We start from the raw sequence: 22,252 nt of genomic DNA on the forward strand, positions 1-22,252 counted from the left end.
CTTGTGCCAGCACCGTGCTGTGTACAGTACAGATAAAAAGTTGATCTCTTCACTCAGTCCCTAGGCTAACAAAAGAAAATTTGTGGCAGTTTAGTTCCTTAAATCCTATAGTAGTGTATGGCACTAGAATAATGTCATAGGTTTCTCCTGCTTGCTTTGAGAAATAAATATATGGCATTGTATTTTTTCAGTTCTGTGGGGGGGAAAAAGTAACTTCATATCCCTTAACAAGTTTTTTTAGCTGATGGTCCAGATCCTTGTGATATGGTGAAGCAACCCAGATACCGAAAAGGGCCTGATGTCTGCTTTGATAACAATGCTTTGGTAAGTGTGTCCAAAGAATTTCAGGGGACAAAGTACAGTTTTAATTCCAACATAATGTCTTAACCATAGTATTTCTCATTAACATGACATACTTGCTGGTATATAGATTTTTTCATTTCAGTATTTTTTTATGGTTAGCATAAGCTTAACAGTTGCTTCTTCTATCTATCTGTCCTTTCCACAGAAATTGTACTTTCAAACACAATGCCAGTTTACTAATGTTCCAAGATCATAAATCTAATGATTTTAAAGGCTTTCTAATAAATAGTAACTGACAGTAAATGTTACTAATAGTATATGAGTTGCCTACCTTCATTTATACTCCAATCTTGAAGATATGTTTTTATTATAGTATTTTATTAATTTCTTTAGTCTTCATTCAGTATATTTAAAAACTTGTTAAATCACTGTCGTCCCCTTATTTTGTAATTCTACTTTTTTAATTGGTTTGTAATTCTATCACCTATTAGCTTTGTATTACTTTTCTTAATTACTTTTTATATTGTTTGAAATTAGACTAGGTTAGTAACACAGGATTAAGTTGATAAAATTTTACACACCATATTTAATGTATGTTATCTGAGATGAGTAGTCCTTTTCCTATAGGTTAGCTGTCTTCCTTTCCTAAGCACTATCCAGACTACTGTATATATAAGTAGCTTTATACTTTTCAAATCCCATATAAAAGATGCTCACTACTTATAAAAACTACACTTCTTTAATATTTCTCATTTCTCCAGTCTTCATGTCTCTTTGTATGAAGGTTTGCAAAGAAAGCATTATCATCTTAGGAATTGCTTATTCTAAAAATACGTCAGATCATTTATTCAGTAATGTGCATTTCTAGAAGTTATTTATTTAGAACTGATTTACCTATTGTGTACTTATTTACTCAAATACACATAATCACATTTGTTTCAGAAAAGAATAAGAATTTCCATAGTTACATATTATGCAAGTAGATAATACAGATTAGAAGCAGAGCAGAGAAGTAAAATTGGTGATGGGGAATAAGGGTGAAAACCCAAAATGTTTTAGCCACTAAATCCTTTTACCTGCATAAGGACTGTTGATCAGTTCGTCTTTGAAGGGGAAAACTGATTCAAAGTTAGAGCTATTTGACCTTTTCCTCTTTTACAGTGAGGCTTAAGTAAGACCCAGATACGAGGACTCTCTTGTTCTGTCTACTCTACCGTAAGGAGTTTTGCCGTGTCAAATTATCCCCCAAAGAATGTTATTTTTGGACCCAAGGCTAGTGTCACTCATTAGGGAAACTTCACTTGTCAACTGTTTGTCACCAAAGACAGATTAAATTTACTCAGGTGCACTTCCAACATCATATAAAAACCTATTACCCAAAGTATTTTCACCGTTGGAAACTGTATTTTTTGATCACAAGAAGAAGATTTTACAAAGACAGAAATTTCCAATATTAAAGTTCCTATAAGTTGTAAAATGGATTGTGTGTGAAAGTACAACTCTTGCTCAGTAGCTTAATGTGCTAATAATGTCTTGTGTTTTTTTAGCACTGGAGTATTTTGGTAATGCTTATGCAATGGTCACTGTGAATCTGCTCTGAATGGAGGCTCACATAAACTGCTCACTGCCAGCAAATTGCATGAAATCTCATCTTGTATGTCTTCTTTTCTGTGTTTTCTTTCCTTTTCCTGTACTTGCTACTTTGCCCGTTATTAATAGGATCAACTTATATGCACAACGAGTTGTGCCTGTACCATGATGTCAGCTCCTATCTTCATTTTTCTGCAAGTTTTCATGTGCTGTGGATGGTCAGTCACTTTCTCGAATTTTTCTTTGTTTTTGTGTTTGGCTTGAAATTTTAAAAAGTAATCCATATCCCTAAGTCCACTACAATAAATGTCCTGAAACCAGGTTATTAAAATGCCAGTAGTAATGTTGTTTTGTAAATAACAATGTTCAAATATTACACGTATCTAATCCTGAATAGAGCATATCAGTTTCCTATATTAAGTTAAAAATTAATAATGTCTCTTACGGGACAATACCCTGGAGAAGGGAATGGCACCCCACTCCAGTATTCTTGCCTGGAAATGTTTCTTAAGGTTTTACTCAAGGTTAAGTCAATGTGGAAAAAAAGTATACATTCTTCATGATGTCTTTCTTTTACTTAAGAGAAATACCCTAAGGACAATTATTAGAGATGGTCATAAGTTTTGTTTCAAAAGTTGCTAACATAAAATTAATGAAATATTTCAGTTTTATCAAGCATTATTCAGTACCTTCTAAGCTCATTATCCTAATTTTTGCCTTTCTATATAAATGGATATTGTCTAAACAGCATTTCTTTAGATATTGATGTTCTTAGTGAAATATTTTAGTATCACTAAGTGCTTCTAATTTCTTAAGTTAATTTTACTTAATATTATTTACATTAGGCTAGGATTATCATTATTTGTTATTTTCTGACAAATTTCTGAATTACATACTCAGTACGACTGAATAGATATTTTAGGGCCTGAGTTTATAGTCAGAGTTCCATTACATTTTTTCTTTTCTTTTTTGATGTTTTGGAATCCTGAATGTTGTTAACTAGACAGCATTTGTTATGTTCTTTCTTTCTGCATTGCTGTCCAGGTAGTCTTTGGTTAGGAAACCACTAGATGGAGATGTGGCCATTACTGAAGAGTGAGTTCATCAGAAGGAGAGAAAAGTGGAATAGCAGAGGGAGTGTCCGAATGTTCTGGGATAATAAAATAATGCTTTTGAATTTAAGTGGTAAAGAAAAACAGAGCAAATCAATAACATGTACTATTGAGGAAGTTCATTATTTTATGCAAACATCATTGGTAAATACATGTTATTGAGAACACGAAAAATGAATATGTAGAATAAATATGTGTGTATACATACACATACATTAAACCTACCTCATGATTGAATGTGGTTAAATGTATTAAGGTGCTATGTAGGAAATGATTTGTTAGGGACCTTATTCTTATTAAGAGAGTTATATGTGGTATCTACCTGCGTAAATAATTTTAAATATATGCATTTTCTTTGAAGCTGCTATGGGTGATGTAAGTATGCTGCTGCTAAGTCGCTTCAGTTGTGTCCGACTCTGTGCGACCGCATAGACAGCAGCCCACCTGGCTCCCCATCCCTGGGATTCTCCAGGCAAGAACTCTAAAGTGGGGTGCCATTGCCTTCTCCGATGCATGCAAGTGAAAAGTGAAACTGAAGTTGTGTCCGACTCTAAGCCACCACATGGACTGCAGCCTACCAGGCTCTTCCGTCCATGGGATTTTCCAGGCAAGAGTACTGGAGTGGGGTGCCATTGCCTTCTCCGTAAGTATAGAGCTATCTAAATTCCAGATAGCTCTTATTTAGTGGATGCTTTTTACCAGTGATTTGAGCTTTACTCCCTGGAGGAGGAAATGGGAAGCCACTCCAGTTTTCTTGCCAGGAAAATCCCATGGACAGAGGAGCCTGGCAGGCTGCAGTCCATAGTGTCGCACGCTACCAAGTATACACACACAGTGAGCTCTGACTCTTTGCAGTCAGTCACCCCAGGTTCTGGGTGGGGAAAGAAAGGAAGAGTTAAGTAATACTTGTCTAACAAGAGGAAAATGAAGAGATTTTTACTTACTGGTATATCTGGTCTTAAAAAGTAAACCTTGGGGCAAAATCATGAAAAAGCAAGCCTCAGGGCAAGAACATGGTTTAAATGTTTTTTCCTTGAGTAGTAATGGGACAGAAAAAAAAAAGAATGAGGGATTCTTAGTTGTTATCTTTACTAAGAGTATTTTGAGACAGGTCCCTAGAAGGAAATTAAAATTATTCTTTCATATCTTAAAATATATGTAAATAATTTTGGCACTTTATTCCTTTACAGTTAAAAGCTGAAACAAGGTACCAGTCTGTTATCTACTCCACTAACCTTTAAAAATCAGACTGATTTATCTGGTTATGGTGTTTTAGTGGGATTTTGGTCTCTCTAAGATAGGGAAAAAAAAAATGCTGAGGTTTCTCCCACATCTATGCATTTGTGATTTAGAATGTTTTTAGAACGTATCTCATAATTTATTTTCATATAATAATTTCAAGTCTTGGTATATGTGGTTGCCCATGCAAAACATTTGAGAAAACATGATCAGGAAACTGAAGGGACAGATTTTTCAGTGTGGATCAACATGCAGACTTCAGGGACTCCAAATAAGTTATCTGAACTACCACCTCCCAGACTGAACAGACATATCTCATCATCACACAGAGGAAATTAACCGCCCCCCCTCAAAAAAACATTGGAAATATAAAAATAAAAACAATGGCAGCAGAGCCAGAAAGAATATTTTTCTTTCCATAATATTTCTAGAACATACAGATGTATTTTGCGTTAATACGTCAACGGGTCTCGTATGTTTGCTAATTTTGCATTCTATCAAATTAATACGTAACCAGAACTGGGAAGCTCTCCTAGTGAAGTGACAATTAAGCCTTTAAGTTGTTATTTTATGTTTATAGTGTTCCTAACTAATCAACCAACGACTGCTTTATTTGAGTACGAGTACTCATTTATCAAGTACTTGTAGTACACCTACTGTGTGTCAGGCCACTATTATATGCCTGAGATTATTAAGATACATTTATACTAAAATGTAAATTTTTATCTCAAATTCACATGTAATTCAGCATCCTGTTTTTTTCACCTGGTTAATCTACCTAGAGGGAAGGGTATTTGAACAAAGAGAAGAGGAAATGCAAAGGTCCTAAGATAACAAATACCTTTACCTGTTGCAGAGAAAGTTAGTGTTATTGGAGCAATGTGAAGCGGGGAGGAATAGAGGAGGACGAAGATGGAGAGGCAGCCAAGCTGCACATCACATAAGGCTTTGTACGCCTTTATAAGAAATTTGGATTTTGTTCTGAGAAATTTCAAGAAGGGCATGAAAGGATTTGGTTTTAAGAAGGCAGCTTTTTGGAGAGACAATTGTTAAAGAGCAAGAATAGAAGCAGTGAGTCAAGGGAGGCCGCTTTTGCAAGAGGGTAGGCCAGAAGTAATAGTAACCTGGACATGACATAGTAAGTAGTAGGTCTGGGGATATATTAAGAGGACAGGCTGATAGATTCGATTTGAAAAAAGGAAGACTCACAGATGATGTGTTGTCTTTGACCTGCTTCATTACTCCTAGAAATATCATTCAGAAAAATAATATTTAGGGGCAAGTTTAAGTTATTTCTGAGAATCAAAAGGAGAGGTGATAGTGCCCAATGCATGTGGAGCTCAGAGGCGCATTCAGGGGTAAAGGTTTAGAAGCGTGAGTTACTGAGTTTCTGGTCCAAGATGGTGACTTAAAACTCACCTTAACTCACAGACCTAACAAACCTACAGCTATAAAAAGAGCAATACCCTCTGAGAGAAATGTAGCAAGTAGATGAGCAACTCTTATGCACTGAGTGAATGTAATACACATCCAAATGAGTAGGAAAAGCTGAGGAACATTGTCTCCATAAACCACACACTCGGCACAGCAACATACAATCAGAAAGGAACTCACAACTTCCAGTTTCGACCTGAGCAGTGCAGGGTTTAGGTTGAACATCTAACATCCCAATTTTTTTTTTTTTATTTTTAAAATTGTTATGTTTAATTGGAGGATAATTGCTTTACAGTGGTGTTCGTTTCAGCTGTGCAGCAACATGAATCAGCTATAAATATATGTATATCCCCTCCTCCCTCTGAGCCTCACTCACCCCTGCCCCCATCTTACCCATCTGGGTCATCACAGAGCACCGAGCTGAGCTCCCTGTGCGGTACAGCTTCCCATCAGTCATCTATTTTACACATAATAGTGCATATGTCAGTGCTACTCTCTCAATTCATCCCACCCTCTCCTTCCTCCATTGTATCCTCACATCCATTCTGCATCTCTATCTGCTCTGAAAACAGGTTCATTGGTACCCTTTTTATAGATTCCTTATATATGCATCAATATAAGATAATTGTTTTCCTCTTTCTGATTTACTTTACTTGGTTTTCTTTTTATGGCTAAGCGATGGAATCATTATATTTTTGTACAACAACTTCTCTCCACCCCAACTTTTAAGACTCTAACCTGAGGGATGGGTCCCCAAAACTTCTAGCTTTGAAAGCCTAATAGGGCTTGTGTCCATAAGACACACAAGACTACAAATACAAAGAAACAATTTTTAACAAATTTGCAAGGACTCCCTGTGGCTATCCTTCCAAAGCTCAGAAGAGGGAGCAGAGAGAAACGCACTTCTCCCAACCTTTCCTTTAGGGAGGCTATTTGCATACTTTAAAAGATTGCCTGCAAGTAAGGCTTCTAATTTAGCTCACATTTAGGGACTTACCTCACGACTCCCTGGAGAGAGGCAAAGGGGTAGACTATGCCCACTGACCCTCTGACTCACTCCAGGTCAGTGGTATCTTCCTAAAAGAAGCTTGTGATCCCATCTGGCACCTTGACTTTTGAAGTAGCTTCCCAAAGGACACACCCTTTTTTCACTTGGCTCTGAGAGCCGGCAGGGCTTGCGTTCACGTCCATCAAAGGACCATGGCAAACAAATAGTTCTCAAATGCCTGTCCCCTCAGAATTCAGCACAGAGGGAGCAGGCAAAAATGCCCATCCTGCAGTCTTTCCCTGAAAGAGGTGCTTTCATATACTTTGGAAGCTGCTGCCTGAGGATCCAGCCTCCAATCAGCCTGTTTCTGAGTGCTGACCGAGATCTTCCCCACTGGAATACTGACAGATGTTAGCACACCCTCAACTACTAGGATCCAAAGGGAAACCACAACACAGGGTGTCAAGGAAAGTGAAGAGACAGAAAAATATGTTTTAAAAGAAAAAGAACTCCACAAACAGACCTTAATGATACAGAGAAGAGAGACTGACATGAGGAAGAGTTCAAAATATGGTCATAAGGATGGTCACCATACCAGGAAAAGAATGCATGAACTGAGAATTTCAGCAAAGAATATGCAAAGAATATACAAGAAAGTATCAAACAAATGTCACAGAGCTGATAAATACAGTAACTAAACTGAAAAGGCCAATAGAGAGGAGTTCAAATAGCAGACTAGAAGAAGTGGAAGAAAGTATCAGTAAACTCACAAACAGAGCAGAGATTCATTCCATCAGGAACCAAAAGAATAAAGAAAGTGAAGCTAAAGCAACTTACAAGACAACATCAAGTAGACTGAAATTCACATTCTACTGTCCCAGAAGGAAAAGAAAGGCAGACACGGGTAGAAAACTGTTTGAAGAAATAATGATTGAAAACTTTCCTAACCTGAGAAAAGAAACAGCTATCCAAATCTAGGAAGCCTAGAGAGTTCCAGATAAGAGGTATCCTAATAACATGCAAACCAAGTAAGGAAGAGGAAATACCTCCAAATTCATAGTGAAGGAAGAGGTAAAACTGTCATTATTAGCGCATGATACGATTCTGTATATAAAAACTACCCCCAAAAACTCTCACTAATCAACAATTTTATTAAATTTCAGGGTCTAAAGCCAACATACAAAAATCAGTTGTATTTCTGTACACTAAAGATGAAGTATCTAAAACTGTCACATTCGCAATGCCATCGAAAACAATGAACTATCTGTAAATAACTTTAACCAACAAAATGAAAGTTCTCTATTAAATTAAAACTACAAGACTTTCCTGAAAGAAATTGAAGCCAACACAAACAGATGGAAAGACATCCCATATTAATTGATCATAAGAATTGATAGTTATAATATCTATACTACTCAAAGTCAACTGTAGATTCAACACAATCTCCGTCAAAATACCAATGGTATTCTTTACAGAAATAGAAAAAAAAATCTCAAAATTTATATGAAGTGACAAAGTCTGCAAATAGTCAAAGCATTTCTCAGAAAAAATAACAAAGCCAGAGGTATCGGGTCCTGTTTTTGACTGTACTACAAAGCTATAGTAATAATAAATTATTTTTAAAGGTATGGTAGTACCTTTAAAGGCATAAAAATGGACAGAGACCAACAGAACAGACCAGAATTAAATCCTTGCATACACTGTCAACTAATATTTGCTAATGGAGCCAGGAACACCCAATGGGAAATAATAGCCTCTTTAACAAATGATGATGGGGAGATGGATAAACACATGCAGAACAGTGAAACTGGACTCCTATCTTACACCACTCACAAAAACTAACTCAAAATGGATAACAGATTTAAACATAAAGCCTAATAACTATAAAACTTAGTAGAAACATAGGAAGCTCCTCAACATTGTTATTGGCAGTGATTTTTTGGATGTAACACCAAAAGTACATGCAGTAAAAGCAAAAATAAGCAAATGGGACTACATCAAACTCGAATGCTTCTCCACAGCAAAATCAACACCTGACCAGATGAAAAAGCAACAGATTTCAAGAAAAAATTTGCAAACCATGTATCAGATAAGGGATTTTATCTCCAAAATATATAAAAAACTCAAAAACAAAATAATCCAGCTAACAAACAGGCAGAAAACTAAATAGACCTTTCTTCAAGGAAACACAAGACTACAGTGACCTGCCACCTCACACCTGTTGGAATGGATATCATCATGAAGATGAGAGACAATAGGTATTGGTGAGATACGAATAAAAGGGAACATTTAAATACTGTTGGTTGAAATGTAAATTGGTGGTACCAATTTGGAGGTTCCTCAGATAAAAATAAATCTAGTATTATGATCCATCAATTCTATTTCTGGGTATATATGCAAAAGACATGAAAACAGGATTTTGAGGCAATAACCATACTCCACATTCAGTGTAGCATTATTCCCAATGGTCAAGAAGATATGGAGACAACCTAGATGTCCGTAAACCAGTGAACAGACAAACAAGAGGTGGAATTTATGCTTATGTGTGCATATAGGCACACAACAAAATATTTTTCAGCCACGAGAAAGTGCAAACTGCCATTTGCAGCAGCATGGGTGGACTTTGGGCATATTATGCTAAATAAGAAAGACAAGTACTGTGTGTAAAATCTAAACAGCCAAACTCATAAAAACAGAATAAATGGTGGTTACCATGGAATAGGGGGTAGGGGATAAGACAGATGTTGTTCAAGGGTAAATCTTAAAACAGGTAGTAAATAAGCTCTAGAGAGCTAATGCACAGTACACTGAATATAGAAAACTACTCTAGTCATCAAACTTGCTAAGAGACTAATAAATGAATTATTCCAACTACTAAAAAAAAGATATTTATGTAATATGATAGAGGTGCTAATTATCACTACAATAGCAATTATATTACAGTACATAAATTGTCAAATTAACATGTACACCTTAAATTTACACAGTGTTTTATTTCTAATATGTTTTAATTAATGTGTCTTTGTATGGGTCTCTAAATTTTCAAGAAAAAATCTATGACAAAGGTGGCAAGACAATCTCTGGTAAATCTATGACAAAGAAGACAAGACAGCCTCTTCAACAAATGGTGCTGGGAACACTGGACAGCTACATGTGTGAAAGAAAGAAACTAGAACATTCTCTAATACCACACACAAAAATAGACTCAAAATGGATTCAAGACCTAATTGTAAAACCAGATACTATAAAACTCTTAGAGGAGAACACAGGCAGAATACTCTTTGACATAAATCACAGCACTATCTTTTTGGATCAGCCTCCTAGAGTAATGAACATGAACACAAACAAATGGAACCTACTTAAACTCAATAATTTTTTCACAGCAAAGGGAATCACAAACAAAATGAAAAGACAGTCCACACAATGGGAGAAAACACTTGCAGTGAACCAACTGGCAAGGGATTACCCTCCAAGACATGCAAATAGCTCATGCAGCTCAGTATCAATAAACAATGCAATCAAAAATGGGCAGAAGATCTAAATTTCTCCAAAGACATGCAGATGACATGTGCGATCTAAAATATGGTACAAATGAACCTATTTACAAAGCAAAAACAGAGTTACAGATATAGAAAACAAACTTATGGTTATTAAGGGGGAAAAGGGGGGCAGGAGGGGTGAATTGGGAGACTGGGAATGACATATACTGACTATATAAAATAATTTAAACGTTAAAATATTATTATATACTATAATAATTTATAGAAACCTGTTTGCACAGTGAACTCTTTTCAATAAAATGTAATGACCTACATGGGAAAAGAATCTATCTATCTATCTATACACACATATAACTGATTCACTTTGCTATATAGAGAAAACCAACAATGTTGCAAATCATCTATACACTAATAAAAATTAATTATAAGTAAATAAAACATACATGGCCAAAAAGCACATGAAAAGATGCTCAACATCACTAATCACTAGAGAAATTGAAATCAGAACTATAATGAGGTGTCACCTTGCACCAATCAGAACATGTGGTACATATATGCAACAGAGTATTATTTGGCCATTAAAGAACAAAATATTGCCATTTGCAGCAATATCATGGATGGATTTAGAGATTATCACACTAAGTGAAGTAAGTGACAAAGACAAATAGCATATGATATCACTTACATGTGGAATTTAAAAATATTATATACAAATGAACTTATTTACAAAACAGAAACAGATTCACAGACATCAAAAACAAACTTATGGTTACCGAAAGGGAAATGTCAGGGAGGTATACATTTTGGGATTGGGATTAACATATACACACTAATATACCTACAATAGATAATCAACAAGGATCTACTGTAAACCATAGGAAACACCACTCAACACTCTATAATAAGCTATGTAAGAAAATAATCCCAAAAAGTAGATATATGTCTATGTATAAATGAATCACTTCGCAGTACACCTGAAACTGACATGACAATGTGTATCAACTATATTCTAATATAAATATTAAAAATTTTTTAAATAATAAGGAGAGAATCTTAAAAGAAGCAAGAAAACTTGTTACAAACAAAGAGACCTTTAAGGCTACCAATATCTGTCCACCAAAATGTGCAAGCCTGATGTGAGTAGCATGATGTATGTAAAGTACTGAGAAAAAACCTACCAACCAAAAATACTCTTATCTAGTAAACTGTCCTTCCAATTCGAAGGATAAATAAAGAGTTGTAGACAAGCGAATACTGGAGTTCATTACCACTAGACTGACCTTACAAGAAATGTTAAAGGCACTCCTTTAAACTGAAAGAAAACAGCACTAATTAGTAACAGGAAAACATATCAAAGTATAAATCTCACTGGTAAAAATAGATAAATTCAGAATAATCTAATATTGTAATGACAGTGGTTAATCAGATAAACAAATATAGTAAAAATAGCTATCATACAATAATCAATGGTTACACAGACTAAAAATATGTCAATTGTGAAATCAAAAGCATAGAACATGAAGAAAAGAGTAGAGTTTTAGAATACATTTGAACTTAAGTCTCAAAATAAGTTGGTAAGATGTTATAACTTATTGTATATATAGCAATAAATATTATGAGGTTTAAATAAACATGTTATATTTATAACAGTTATAATAACTATAGAGTCCCATTTCAACTTTACAGACATTCACAGACTGAAATGGAAAAAGATATTCCATACAAATAGAAACCAGAAGAAAGCTGGATAGGTATATACGTAGATAAAATAGGCTTTAATACAAAAACTGTAGTAAGAGACATCATGATCATCACATAATAAAAAAAGAGTCAATCTAACAAAAGGATATAAACATTTTGTAAATGTTTATGTACCCAACATAAAGTGAAAGTGAAAGTGAAGTCGCTCAGTCGTGTCGGACTCTTTGCGACCCCGTATACTGTAGCCTACCAGGCTACTCTGTCCATGGGATTTTCCAGGCAATAGTACTGGAGTGGATTGCCATTTCCTTGTCCAACATAGAAGCACCTAAATATATAAAGCAAATATTAACAGACAAAGGAAGAAATAATAATACAATTTAAAATTGCAAAAAAAAATCCAACTACCTAGAAGAAATTGATAATTTTTTAGAAACATACAACCTATCAAGACCCATTCATGCAGGAATAGAAAATCTAAACAGACCAGTTACTAGTAAGCAGATTGAATCAGTTATCAAAAACCTTCCAACAAAGTCCACAACCAGATGGCCTCACTTGTGAATTCTACCATACATTCAAAGAACAATTAATACCTGTCCCTTCTAAACTCCCAAAAAATAAGAGAGAAATGAATACTTCCTAATTCATTTTTACAAAGCCAGTCTTATTACCATGATACCAAAACCAGACAAGAGCACTATAAGAAAACTGCAAGTCAATATCCTTGATGAAAATAGATGAAAAATCCTCAACATTATCAAATTAATTCAACAATACTTTAAAAAGGTCATACGCCATGATCAAGTGGGATTTATTCCTGGAATGCAATGATTGTTCACAAACCACAAAATCAACTGATGTGATATACACATTAACAGAATGAAGGCTAAAAATCATATGATCATCTTAACAGATGCAGAAAAAGCATTCAGCAAAAATTCAACACCCGTTTATGATAACTCTCAAAATAGTGGATATAAAGGGAATGTGTATCAACATAATAAAGGCATTATTTATAGACTACATGATATTATATATAGAAGGTCTTAAAGACTCAACCAAGAAACTGAGTTAATAAATTCAGTAAAAATACAAAATATAAAATTAATGTACAAAGAACATTTGTATTTCTGTATAATAATAATGAACTCTCAGAGAAATTAAGAAAGTAATTCCACTTAAAATTGCATCAAAATGAATAAGAATAATTTTAACCAAGGAAGTGAAAGACCTATATATTGAAAACTGTAAGGCAGAGATGAAAGAAATAAATGGAAGATATTCAGAGCTCAGAGATTAGAAGAACTGTTAAAATGTCCGTACCACCCAAAGTAATTCACAGATTCCATGCAATCACCATCAAAATTTCAATGACATTTTTCACAGAATTAGAACAATCCTAAAATATATATATGAAACTATAGAAGACCCAAATATCCAAAGCAATCTTGAAGGAGAAAGTTGGATGCATGATACATCTTGATTTGATGTATATATAGCTGTTTACTATATTATGTTTACTATATGTATGTATAGCTGTTTACTATATTAAGCAGCTGCACTAACAGGAAAACTGAACAGCCATATGCAGAAGAATGAAACTGGACCACTATCTTAACACCATACACAAAAATCAACTCAAAATGGATTAATGACTTGAAGACCTGAAACCATAATAAATCTAGGAGAAAACACAGGGAGTAATCTTCTTGGCACTGGTTTTGGTAATGACTGTTTGGACTTGTCACCATGGAAAAACAAAGGCAACAACAAAAAAGTGGGATAACATCAAACTTAAAATTTCCTGCACAGCAAAGGAAAACAACAGAACTAGAAGGTAGCGCATAGAATGGGAGGGAATGTGCAATTCGTGTACATGATAAGGGGCCAGTCTCCAAAATCTATAAAGAACTCAAATAACTCAATATCAAAGGAATAATCTGATTTTAAAATTAGCAAAGGATCTCAATAAGCATTTTTACAAAGAAGATATACAGATGGCAATAGTACATGAAAAGATAACGTCACCAAACATCAGAACAATACAAGTCAAAACCACGAGTATCTCCTCACACCTGTTAGAATGGCTATTATCAAAATGACAAGAGATAAATGCTGGCAAGGCTGTGGACTATCTTTACACTTTGTTGGTGGGAGTGTGAACTGGTGCAGCCACTATGGAAAACAATATTGAGGTTCCTCAGAAAATTAAAAATATAATTACTATACGATCCAGGAATCCCACCTCTGAGATGTGAAAAACAAAATGTTCTTTAATGGATTATTTTTCTTCAGATTTACCTTTAACAGACTTCTACTGCCTTAAAATACAATTCAAGAAGAAATTTTATATGCTCAGTGACAGGCACTGTATTAAATGCTACTGAGCAAAAAGAGCCATTGTTTTAGTGTCTGGGAGTTCAGAGTCTTTGTAAAAATATTCTTACTATATTCTTTCATAACCTGTTATTCTGACTATTATAACAGATGAACCTTGGATTAGTGAATTCTTAAAAGATGTTTAGGAAAACAATGAGATAAGGGATTTTCTTGTGGAGTTTTTTTTTTAATTGAAGTATAATTGACCTATAATATTAAAGTTCCAGGTGTAAAATATAGTGATTCACAATTTTTAAAGGTTTTTATCCCATTTATAGTTATAAAATATTGCTACATTCCCCATGTTGTATAATATATCCTTGTAGCTTATCTTATGCCTAGTCATTTTACCTCTTAAGATAGGAAGTTTTTTTTAAATGCAATTCATAAAGGAATCAAAGGATGCAAAAAATATTACAGAATACAGAACCTAGGAATAAAAGTAATTTTGTGTTAACAAGGAATCTAATGATCCACCAGTAGACAATAGGGGATCCAAATGAGCAAATTGATAGCTTATATTTCATGGTTCTCTAAACAGAACAAATCTCTCTTGCTAGCTCAGCTCTTTATTTTGGATATAAGTTTTCCAAGTGCCCTTCCTTGAGGGTTCAACTACATTATTGTTTGTTTAATTCTTGATGAAGGTCCAGATGCTACATGTACAACCTTTGATACTGGATATGGAAAATAAATGCTCATTTTTCAAATTTATTTATTTATTCTACCAGTCTCAAACTTTGCCTTATAGAGCATAATTGCTAATATCTTAATTCTTTGGAATTATAAAACAGACTGTTACATTTTTATATCTTATATTTATAAATATGTGAGGATGCTTGACACTGTGAAAGTAAGGGTTTTCTTTTACTTTAGAAATTGGTGTATCACTCAACTCAGCATTTATTATTAAAGTATTTCCTTTAATAATCATCAGACTCTACAACTAAAAATGTAAGGCATTCTTCAAATGGTCCTGGGAAAATTGATTAATCCAAAATTGTTGAATAGTAAAATATAGGACAATGTAATTTATCTGGATTCAAAGCAAAGCAGCATTTTAAGGTAAGTGGACTAAGCATAGGGTACTTGGAAAGATGTCTTACGAAATATTTTTCAGGAGCTTTCTTTTCGCTTTTCTTTCCAACAGGAGGATTATACCGACTGTGGTGGAGTCTCTGGATTAAACCCCTCCCTGTGGTCCATCATCGGCATCCAGTGTGTGCTACTTTGGCTTTTATCTGGCAGCAGACACCACCAGTTATGACCTTCTCAAACCAAATCTGCAGATTAAACTCCAGACCCTGCTGAAACAGGAGCCCTCAACTGCATTAAAATAGGGTCAACTGCAAACTCAGCAGACCACTAGCTGGGCCCACCCCATGGCATCCATCTAAGACGCAGACTCTTAAGGCACCCACTGGCTGCATGTCAGGGTGTCAGATCCTTCAACTTGTGTGAATGCTGCATCATCTATGTATAACATCGAAGCAGAATTCTATACATGCTCTATTGGAAAATTTGAAAATTTGTTGTTGCGTTGTTGGTGATTACATGTTAAAGGGCTCCCCACACAGTTGTTTATGGATCATGCAAATTGTCTTGATTTTGACTTGCTGCAATCCTTGTTCTTTTACCAAGAAAATCTCTTGGGGAAGAGTTGCTTTTTTTTCCTTCACTTATTCTTCTGTTAAAAATTATTTCCTGCTTTGAGTAGTTATTATTGGAAATATATACAGAGGGAGAAAGAATTAACATTGGTATAATCTGACAAAATACAAATAATGGCTTATTTTCTACAAAAAAAAAAATGCCATGAATAAAATGCCTTATGAAGAATGGCTTCTCTGCCAGAAATATAACACAAATGATGGCCAAGTTTTGGTGGGTATAATGGATTGGTTGTTTGAAAATAATAACTAAGAAATTAAAGGTGCTTGAGGGTAGAATTAATATGCTTCATATGTCCTCATATATGTGAGCCCTTAATAAATGCTTTGATGTAATGTCCTTTTTGTTCACAGTAAAGTTCCGTAGTGCTAGCCAGAAACTTCAAAATGCTCTAAGAAAAGCTTCTTGGGGGGAGGGGAAATGTTTTTTCTTGTGATAAATGAACTTTGGTTACCAAGGGTATTTTGCATGATGCTGCTGCTATTTTAACTTTCGGTTTGTTTCTCTCTTACTGTAGAGTATAGTCCATTGAAAAGTTAACTGAGTGACATTATTGTTATGTAAGAATCTGAACCTTGCAGTGTAATGCACTTAAGTCATCTTTTAAAATGTCTTTAAACTACTCTGAATATACTGTGCAATGTAAATGCTGAATGATTGGATTAGGTAAATGGTGAAATGGGAATTAATGGATTTTATACAGATTCGTGCTTTTGCCTGAAAACCTATGTACAGATATTTTAAGTACATAAATCAGATTTGACACATTTATTTTTTGAAGAGTACATATATGTTCTCAGTGAAGAGACATCCTAGGTTTCCTCTCTGTTCGCTGGAATAGTAGCACGTACAATCCCAAACTCGCTGCTGCTTTTGTTGCCTCCGTTTTAAATGATATGAGCACTTGACCAAAATTTCCATACAGTTTGATGAGGGTTTTACAATAATCTGAACAAATAGGAAACCTTGAATCTCTATGTATGCACATGAATACTTGATTGTGAATAATCAAAATTGTTTTTATACAACCTCATTAGTGAAAATGGTTAGTGTATTAAATCAGATATTTCATTATAGAGTAATATGGTAGAATTTATTTATGCTTTTAAAGATTATTTTCAGGGTTAAACAGTATTTGAAGAAAGGATAAAAACAATGAATGTGTAACAATTATAGGGAATAATTCTGCTGAAGGCTGGAAGTATGCAGATATTTGTTCTTTTTTCAAACATGCCAGAAACTGGTATGTGTCTATGCTGGAAATTTTCTTATATATCATTTTTAAGTAAAAATCTTATTAACATTATCCAGTATGCTTTAATATGCTTCATATATCAAAGATATAACCAATTCTTTAGCATAGTTTAAAAGATATATTTGTTTTGTTTTTAGCTTTGCACACATTTGTAATTCCCTTCGCCACTAATATACCCTAGGCACCACTTGTGTACATTTCCTTATTTAAAATATTTTTTTATTTAAAAACGGGGTTAGGGGGAAATGGAATCACTTTGCCAACTATTGTTCTAAGAGTTGACATCAGTTACCATTTCTAATACATTGTTGTGATTTTGTAGTCTCATTTGTAACTGGTATTGACATTTTAGAAAACACCAAAGTGATTTAAAAAAATATGGAACTTCTCACTCTAGTAACAATATGTTTAAATCATGTTATTTGTTAATTAAATATTTAAAACTTATTGTTAACTTTTGCTAGACTATTTTAAATCATGAAAGTGTTGAGAAGGGGATATCGAAATATAGTTATGTTAGCTTGTGTACATAAACGACGCACATTAAAACAAGCAAATTGCTTCCAGCATACAACAGACTACCTTAAAATTATCTTTAAAATCTATTAAATATATTTTCATGGCTAATGTCACTGAAGTGTGTTTTCATCAACTACATTGTTGTGTTCATCACAGTGAAACTTGGCATCTCCTGGCAGGGTCCTATTTGATTTCATTTGCCATCAAAATATATTTATGTACATGAGTCTTGCCATGATCCTTTATTTTCTGTTATAAATTAAACATATATTATGACAGCCACATATATGTTAATAAATTGGGTAAGAACATGCTCTCTGACAAAAAATTGTTCTCTTACCTAATACTAGTCTTCATGCATTTTGAAAGACCGTAACACTCATCCCATCCAATTATTATTTTTACTTTAGGATTTTTCTGAGTTTTGATTGTTGAACAATAACTTAAATCACAGCCTGTTATACTATTAATTTTCCAAGACTAAATAGTACAAGAGATCAAGAAAAAAGCTTTTGAACTCCTTTTGCTTACCTAATGTTTTGCTATGCTCACGCAGCTGTGTAGTTTTCACTAAAACAAAACCAAAATAAGTCTTGTATTGGAGTTGAATAACAGAAATGGATTTTGCATTAATGATTTGTTTATATTTTCTTCATTTGAACAACCAGCATTACTGCCAAACACCAATCGTGGTCCATATTTGTAACAGGTTTTTAACATGACATAGTTAGCAAGTTTGACTGAAGAGATTTTTAGGTCCTGGGTCTAATAAGATTTTAGTATGATCTTTTTTCATGTTTCTAATGCTTGAGGCATTATTGCTTAACTTGGAAAAATCTAGACAGTGTTGCTGCCATTTGTAAGTTTTCCTATAATATTCCTTTTATTAACTTTAAAACTGGCCTTACTGGGTTCAAATAGGCAGTATCCCTTTTAAGTGACCTTTGCAACCCAAGTGTTACTTGCTTATTTGATGCTCTTTTGTATTTTACATCTCATTTAAATCTTTCTCTCCACCAAAGCTTAAATTCTATGTCTTAATTTAAACTCTGAACTATTCCATTAATCATGTTAGTTGACATTAAAGTGTCTAGAGGTACAGAGGCTGACCTAGGGAAACAAAATGGATGTTGTGACTCAGAGGATACAGTAGAATGATGGTATCACCTGCCCACAGTTTCAAATATGTTACAATTATCTGGAACCAGAACCTGTGTAGTTTTCCCATAGCACAGAATGTTAATACTGCTATTATTCCATGTACATTTCTGTAAAGAACAAATCAATAAAGCAAAGGTATGAAGTTTCTTGATTTCTTGAAAAAGTTCCAGGATGTTAAAGTCTTCGAAAACCTTTACCAACAGTTTCATCTACTTTATTTCTAATTCACAAGATTAACTCAAAGAAATTCTGAGACTAATGGGATACTGTCTTGAAAAGATGCCAATTAAGTCTACAGTGTGACCTGACAGAGCTGTCTTTTTTGTTGTGGTGTATGTTGTTGGATCATTTCTATTAGGGATGCTTTTATTGAAATGCTCAGTGTGCATCCATGAAAAAGGCCAAGTGGCTTTGTGAACAAAAGATACTTTCTCCCCTTTATTATGTTCTCTTGACACTTTTGTGGAAATTAGCCTGATACAAACATTTTTGTAAAAATTTGTATATTACTGTTATAAAAATATTTATAATCCCAGAAAATGTTGTGTTAAATCTTGTGCAAAAACAGTATATTCAGAATAAAAGTTTATCATTTAAAGTCACCAGCTTTGATTATTTAATTATTTAAAATTCAGTTCAAAGAACCAGAGGTCTCTGTCATACATACAGTTTAAGAAAGCAGGCTTTCCAGTGGAGAGAATTCTAGATTGTGAAAATAAAATCTGGCATTACAAAAGTGCTTTTACAGTTTCAACCTCAACTCACAAACAAATGTAATTGCAACTCCTTTGCATAACTCTGACCCTTCTCACATGTGCTTCTGCCATCAAGGTAGTTAGGAACTTATTAAAACAAACTTTTGACTTATGTAAGAAATTTTTTTCTATACAAAAATAATGTTTCCATGCTTCTTTAAAGACTGTGGGAAAATAGTTTGAAAGAAACAAGTGAAATACATGAAATGCACATAACTGTTATACATGTGATTAACACAACTATCTCTCCTAGCTGATAGCTATGTTATAGCAAATAAAAGCTGACACAGTGAAATATAATATACCGAATGTTTTAACTTGTATATGCCTTTTACATTTAGACCAGCTTACCACCTGCCCTCCTATGCTCACCTATTAAGTAATGAGCCTGGTATTCTGTAGAATCTAATATAATGTAAGCCTATTTTTCATTTTGGGAACTCTCTAAAAAAGAGAGCAAGAATATCTACACAGGAGAGGAATGTAGTTTGTGGGCTACCAATGATGGTGATTACTGGAAAAGCTGACTCCTTGTTTCTGATCAAGGCATTTTAACAGGGAAACTAGTAAAAAGGGTAAGGTGAATAACATTTGCTTTTTGAACATCTGGCTTCATTCTGAACCAATTTATCCCCTCAATCAATCCTCTTACTCCCTGCTACCCTCATTTCCTCTATCAATCATCTTGATCCCATCCCCACCTCTTCCCTAGGGACCACGCCTCATCAATCCTCCTTTCTCAAGCATAATCAGTCTCCGTTTTCTACAGACTTTCTTCCCTCTACCTGCAAACGCATTCAGAACACCTCTACTTAAGACACGACTCAGTACTAAACAACAATTTAAGACAGTAAAATCAACTATCCATTGCTGCACAGTTGCCCCATTACTTCCTCAAGTATAACACTTAAAATATGTGTGTGTATTTTAACATTTATTCTTCGCAATATCTCAACGAGGCCTTAGAATTTTAGATATGAAAAGCTTGTTATCTCTGACCTTTTGGGCTACTGCTGAAAATTTTAAGTTCCTTATATGAAGGTCTGATAACTTCAAGGTCTTGGGCACTTCTTGATTCTCAAATTCTTTATATGTTAAAGTTGGGTCATTATTCACAAAGCACCAATACAGTTTTCTATAAATTGGTATATAATCAACAATACTATATAATAATATTTTTATTTAATAGATTATTTTAAATAAGCATATTTTTAAAAATTTAACATTACTATGTAACTGGAAAGCCAATATAATTTGCTATAATTAGTGATCACGTCACATGTTCATATCTATTATAAAGAAATTTTTTAAAGGCATACTCCAGTGTCAAGTGTGCTAGATTTAACATTTCTTCAACACATTTATTGTAATGATAAATTAGGCAGTTTCTCTATTGCTGCCATGAATGTTTTCAAGATTAAATCTGGACTCAGTCACCTGACGATACATTGTAAGTAGTAGTGGATTAAAATATTTACCAAAATGCACACTCGTGAAAAGTTTTTCAAAGTTTGAGTTTTCTTGGATGCATGGGTTTAGTTTTTCAAAACTACTTTATCCTAGCAGTTTTTTAGTATCTCAGGACCCTAACATGTCTTTAAAGTTTATTTGTAAAATATATTCACTGATATAAGGACAAAATATAATGTACCAAGGTTGGAGTAACAATAGCAATTTTCTATATTGAGGACTGTTTTCTCAAATTGTTTAAGAAAAACTGACCTTTTGTGAAATTATGGGATAGCTGATAACTATTGTAAATAGTGAAACTGTTAATAAACTTAGGTTAGATACCATTTTATCTGCACTCTAATCCCTCCTTTTTTAATTGCAAAATTATACTGATCTGTAAAATTCCTAAATCTGATAGATACTGACCTAGTCCTTATGAGAGCAATGTGCCACGTAGTAACTGCAATCTGCTGTTTAGATTTGGCTTCTGACTTTACTACTTACTAGCTGTGTAACCCTGTGCAAATTATGTGATGTTTCCAAGCTTCAGTTTCCTCATCCTTAAAAAATAGTAACTGCACAGTAGGATGGTAATGATGACTACATGATATACTTAATAGATAGGGCCCAGACTGTCAGCTCTCAACAATGGTCTCCATGATTATTATGTATTGTTACCACAATCATTTTCCCAGCTAGCATCATCATTTTGACCTAGAGCTTTTCAGATCCTAATTAACTGCATCATTTGTCATTTAAGATATTTACTGATTCTCTATTCAACTGAACTGTTAGAAGTAGAGCCTTATTTAAAATAAAAAGCCTTATTTAAGATAAAAAGCACCTTCCTTAATGGAACTGCTGGGTAGGAATATTGAAAATTTAACAAGAATTTACAATAAAGTGCTATAAGAAATGATTTTTCCCACATTTATTTATTATAGAAATGAGAAATGAATTATTTCTCTGATATAAGAAATAATATATATATATTGTGGGAGCTTACAATACGATAACCTAGCTAGACTGAGTGGCCAGAGGAGGTTGCCATGATACTGAGTTAAGGAAAAGAGGCAACAGTACAATTACAAGAGTGGACAGTGTGTGAAAGCTGAGGGGTGCATGCAAGAACCTGGAGGGAGCTGATTATGAGTTCAGTATGGCTTGGGGGTAGGGTGATAAGTAGCTAA

General features: G+C 34.1%; 1 protein-coding gene across 10 annotated transcripts in view; it reads left to right on the forward strand.

Annotated features, from left to right (window-relative positions):
• Window positions 1–22,050, forward strand: part of CACNA2D1 (calcium voltage-gated channel auxiliary subunit alpha2delta 1) — a 533,324-nt gene extending 511,274 nt beyond the window's left edge. For 2 of the 10 annotated variants that reach the window (XM_055590111.1, XM_055590115.1), the window contains 3 exons: window positions 242–324; window positions 2,023–2,111; window positions 15,400–22,049. In XM_055590111.1, coding sequence (XP_055446086.1) covers window positions 242–324; window positions 2,023–2,111; window positions 15,400–15,436 — 209 coding nt within the window. In that variant the 3' untranslated portion in view covers window positions 15,437–22,049. Of the gene's footprint in view, window positions 1–241; window positions 325–2,022; window positions 2,112–15,399 lie in introns of all 10 variants that reach the window. The other 8 variants (XM_055590110.1, XM_055590117.1, XM_055590112.1 and 5 more) reach the window with 6 other exon arrangements.
• The last annotated feature ends 202 nt before the right edge of the window (window positions 22,051–22,252 follow it).

The sequence above is a fragment of the Bubalus kerabau genome, chromosome 8, assembly GCF_029407905.1.
Source record: "Bubalus kerabau isolate K-KA32 ecotype Philippines breed swamp buffalo chromosome 8, PCC_UOA_SB_1v2, whole genome shotgun sequence".
NCBI lineage: Eukaryota > Metazoa > Chordata > Mammalia > Artiodactyla > Bovidae > Bubalus > Bubalus kerabau.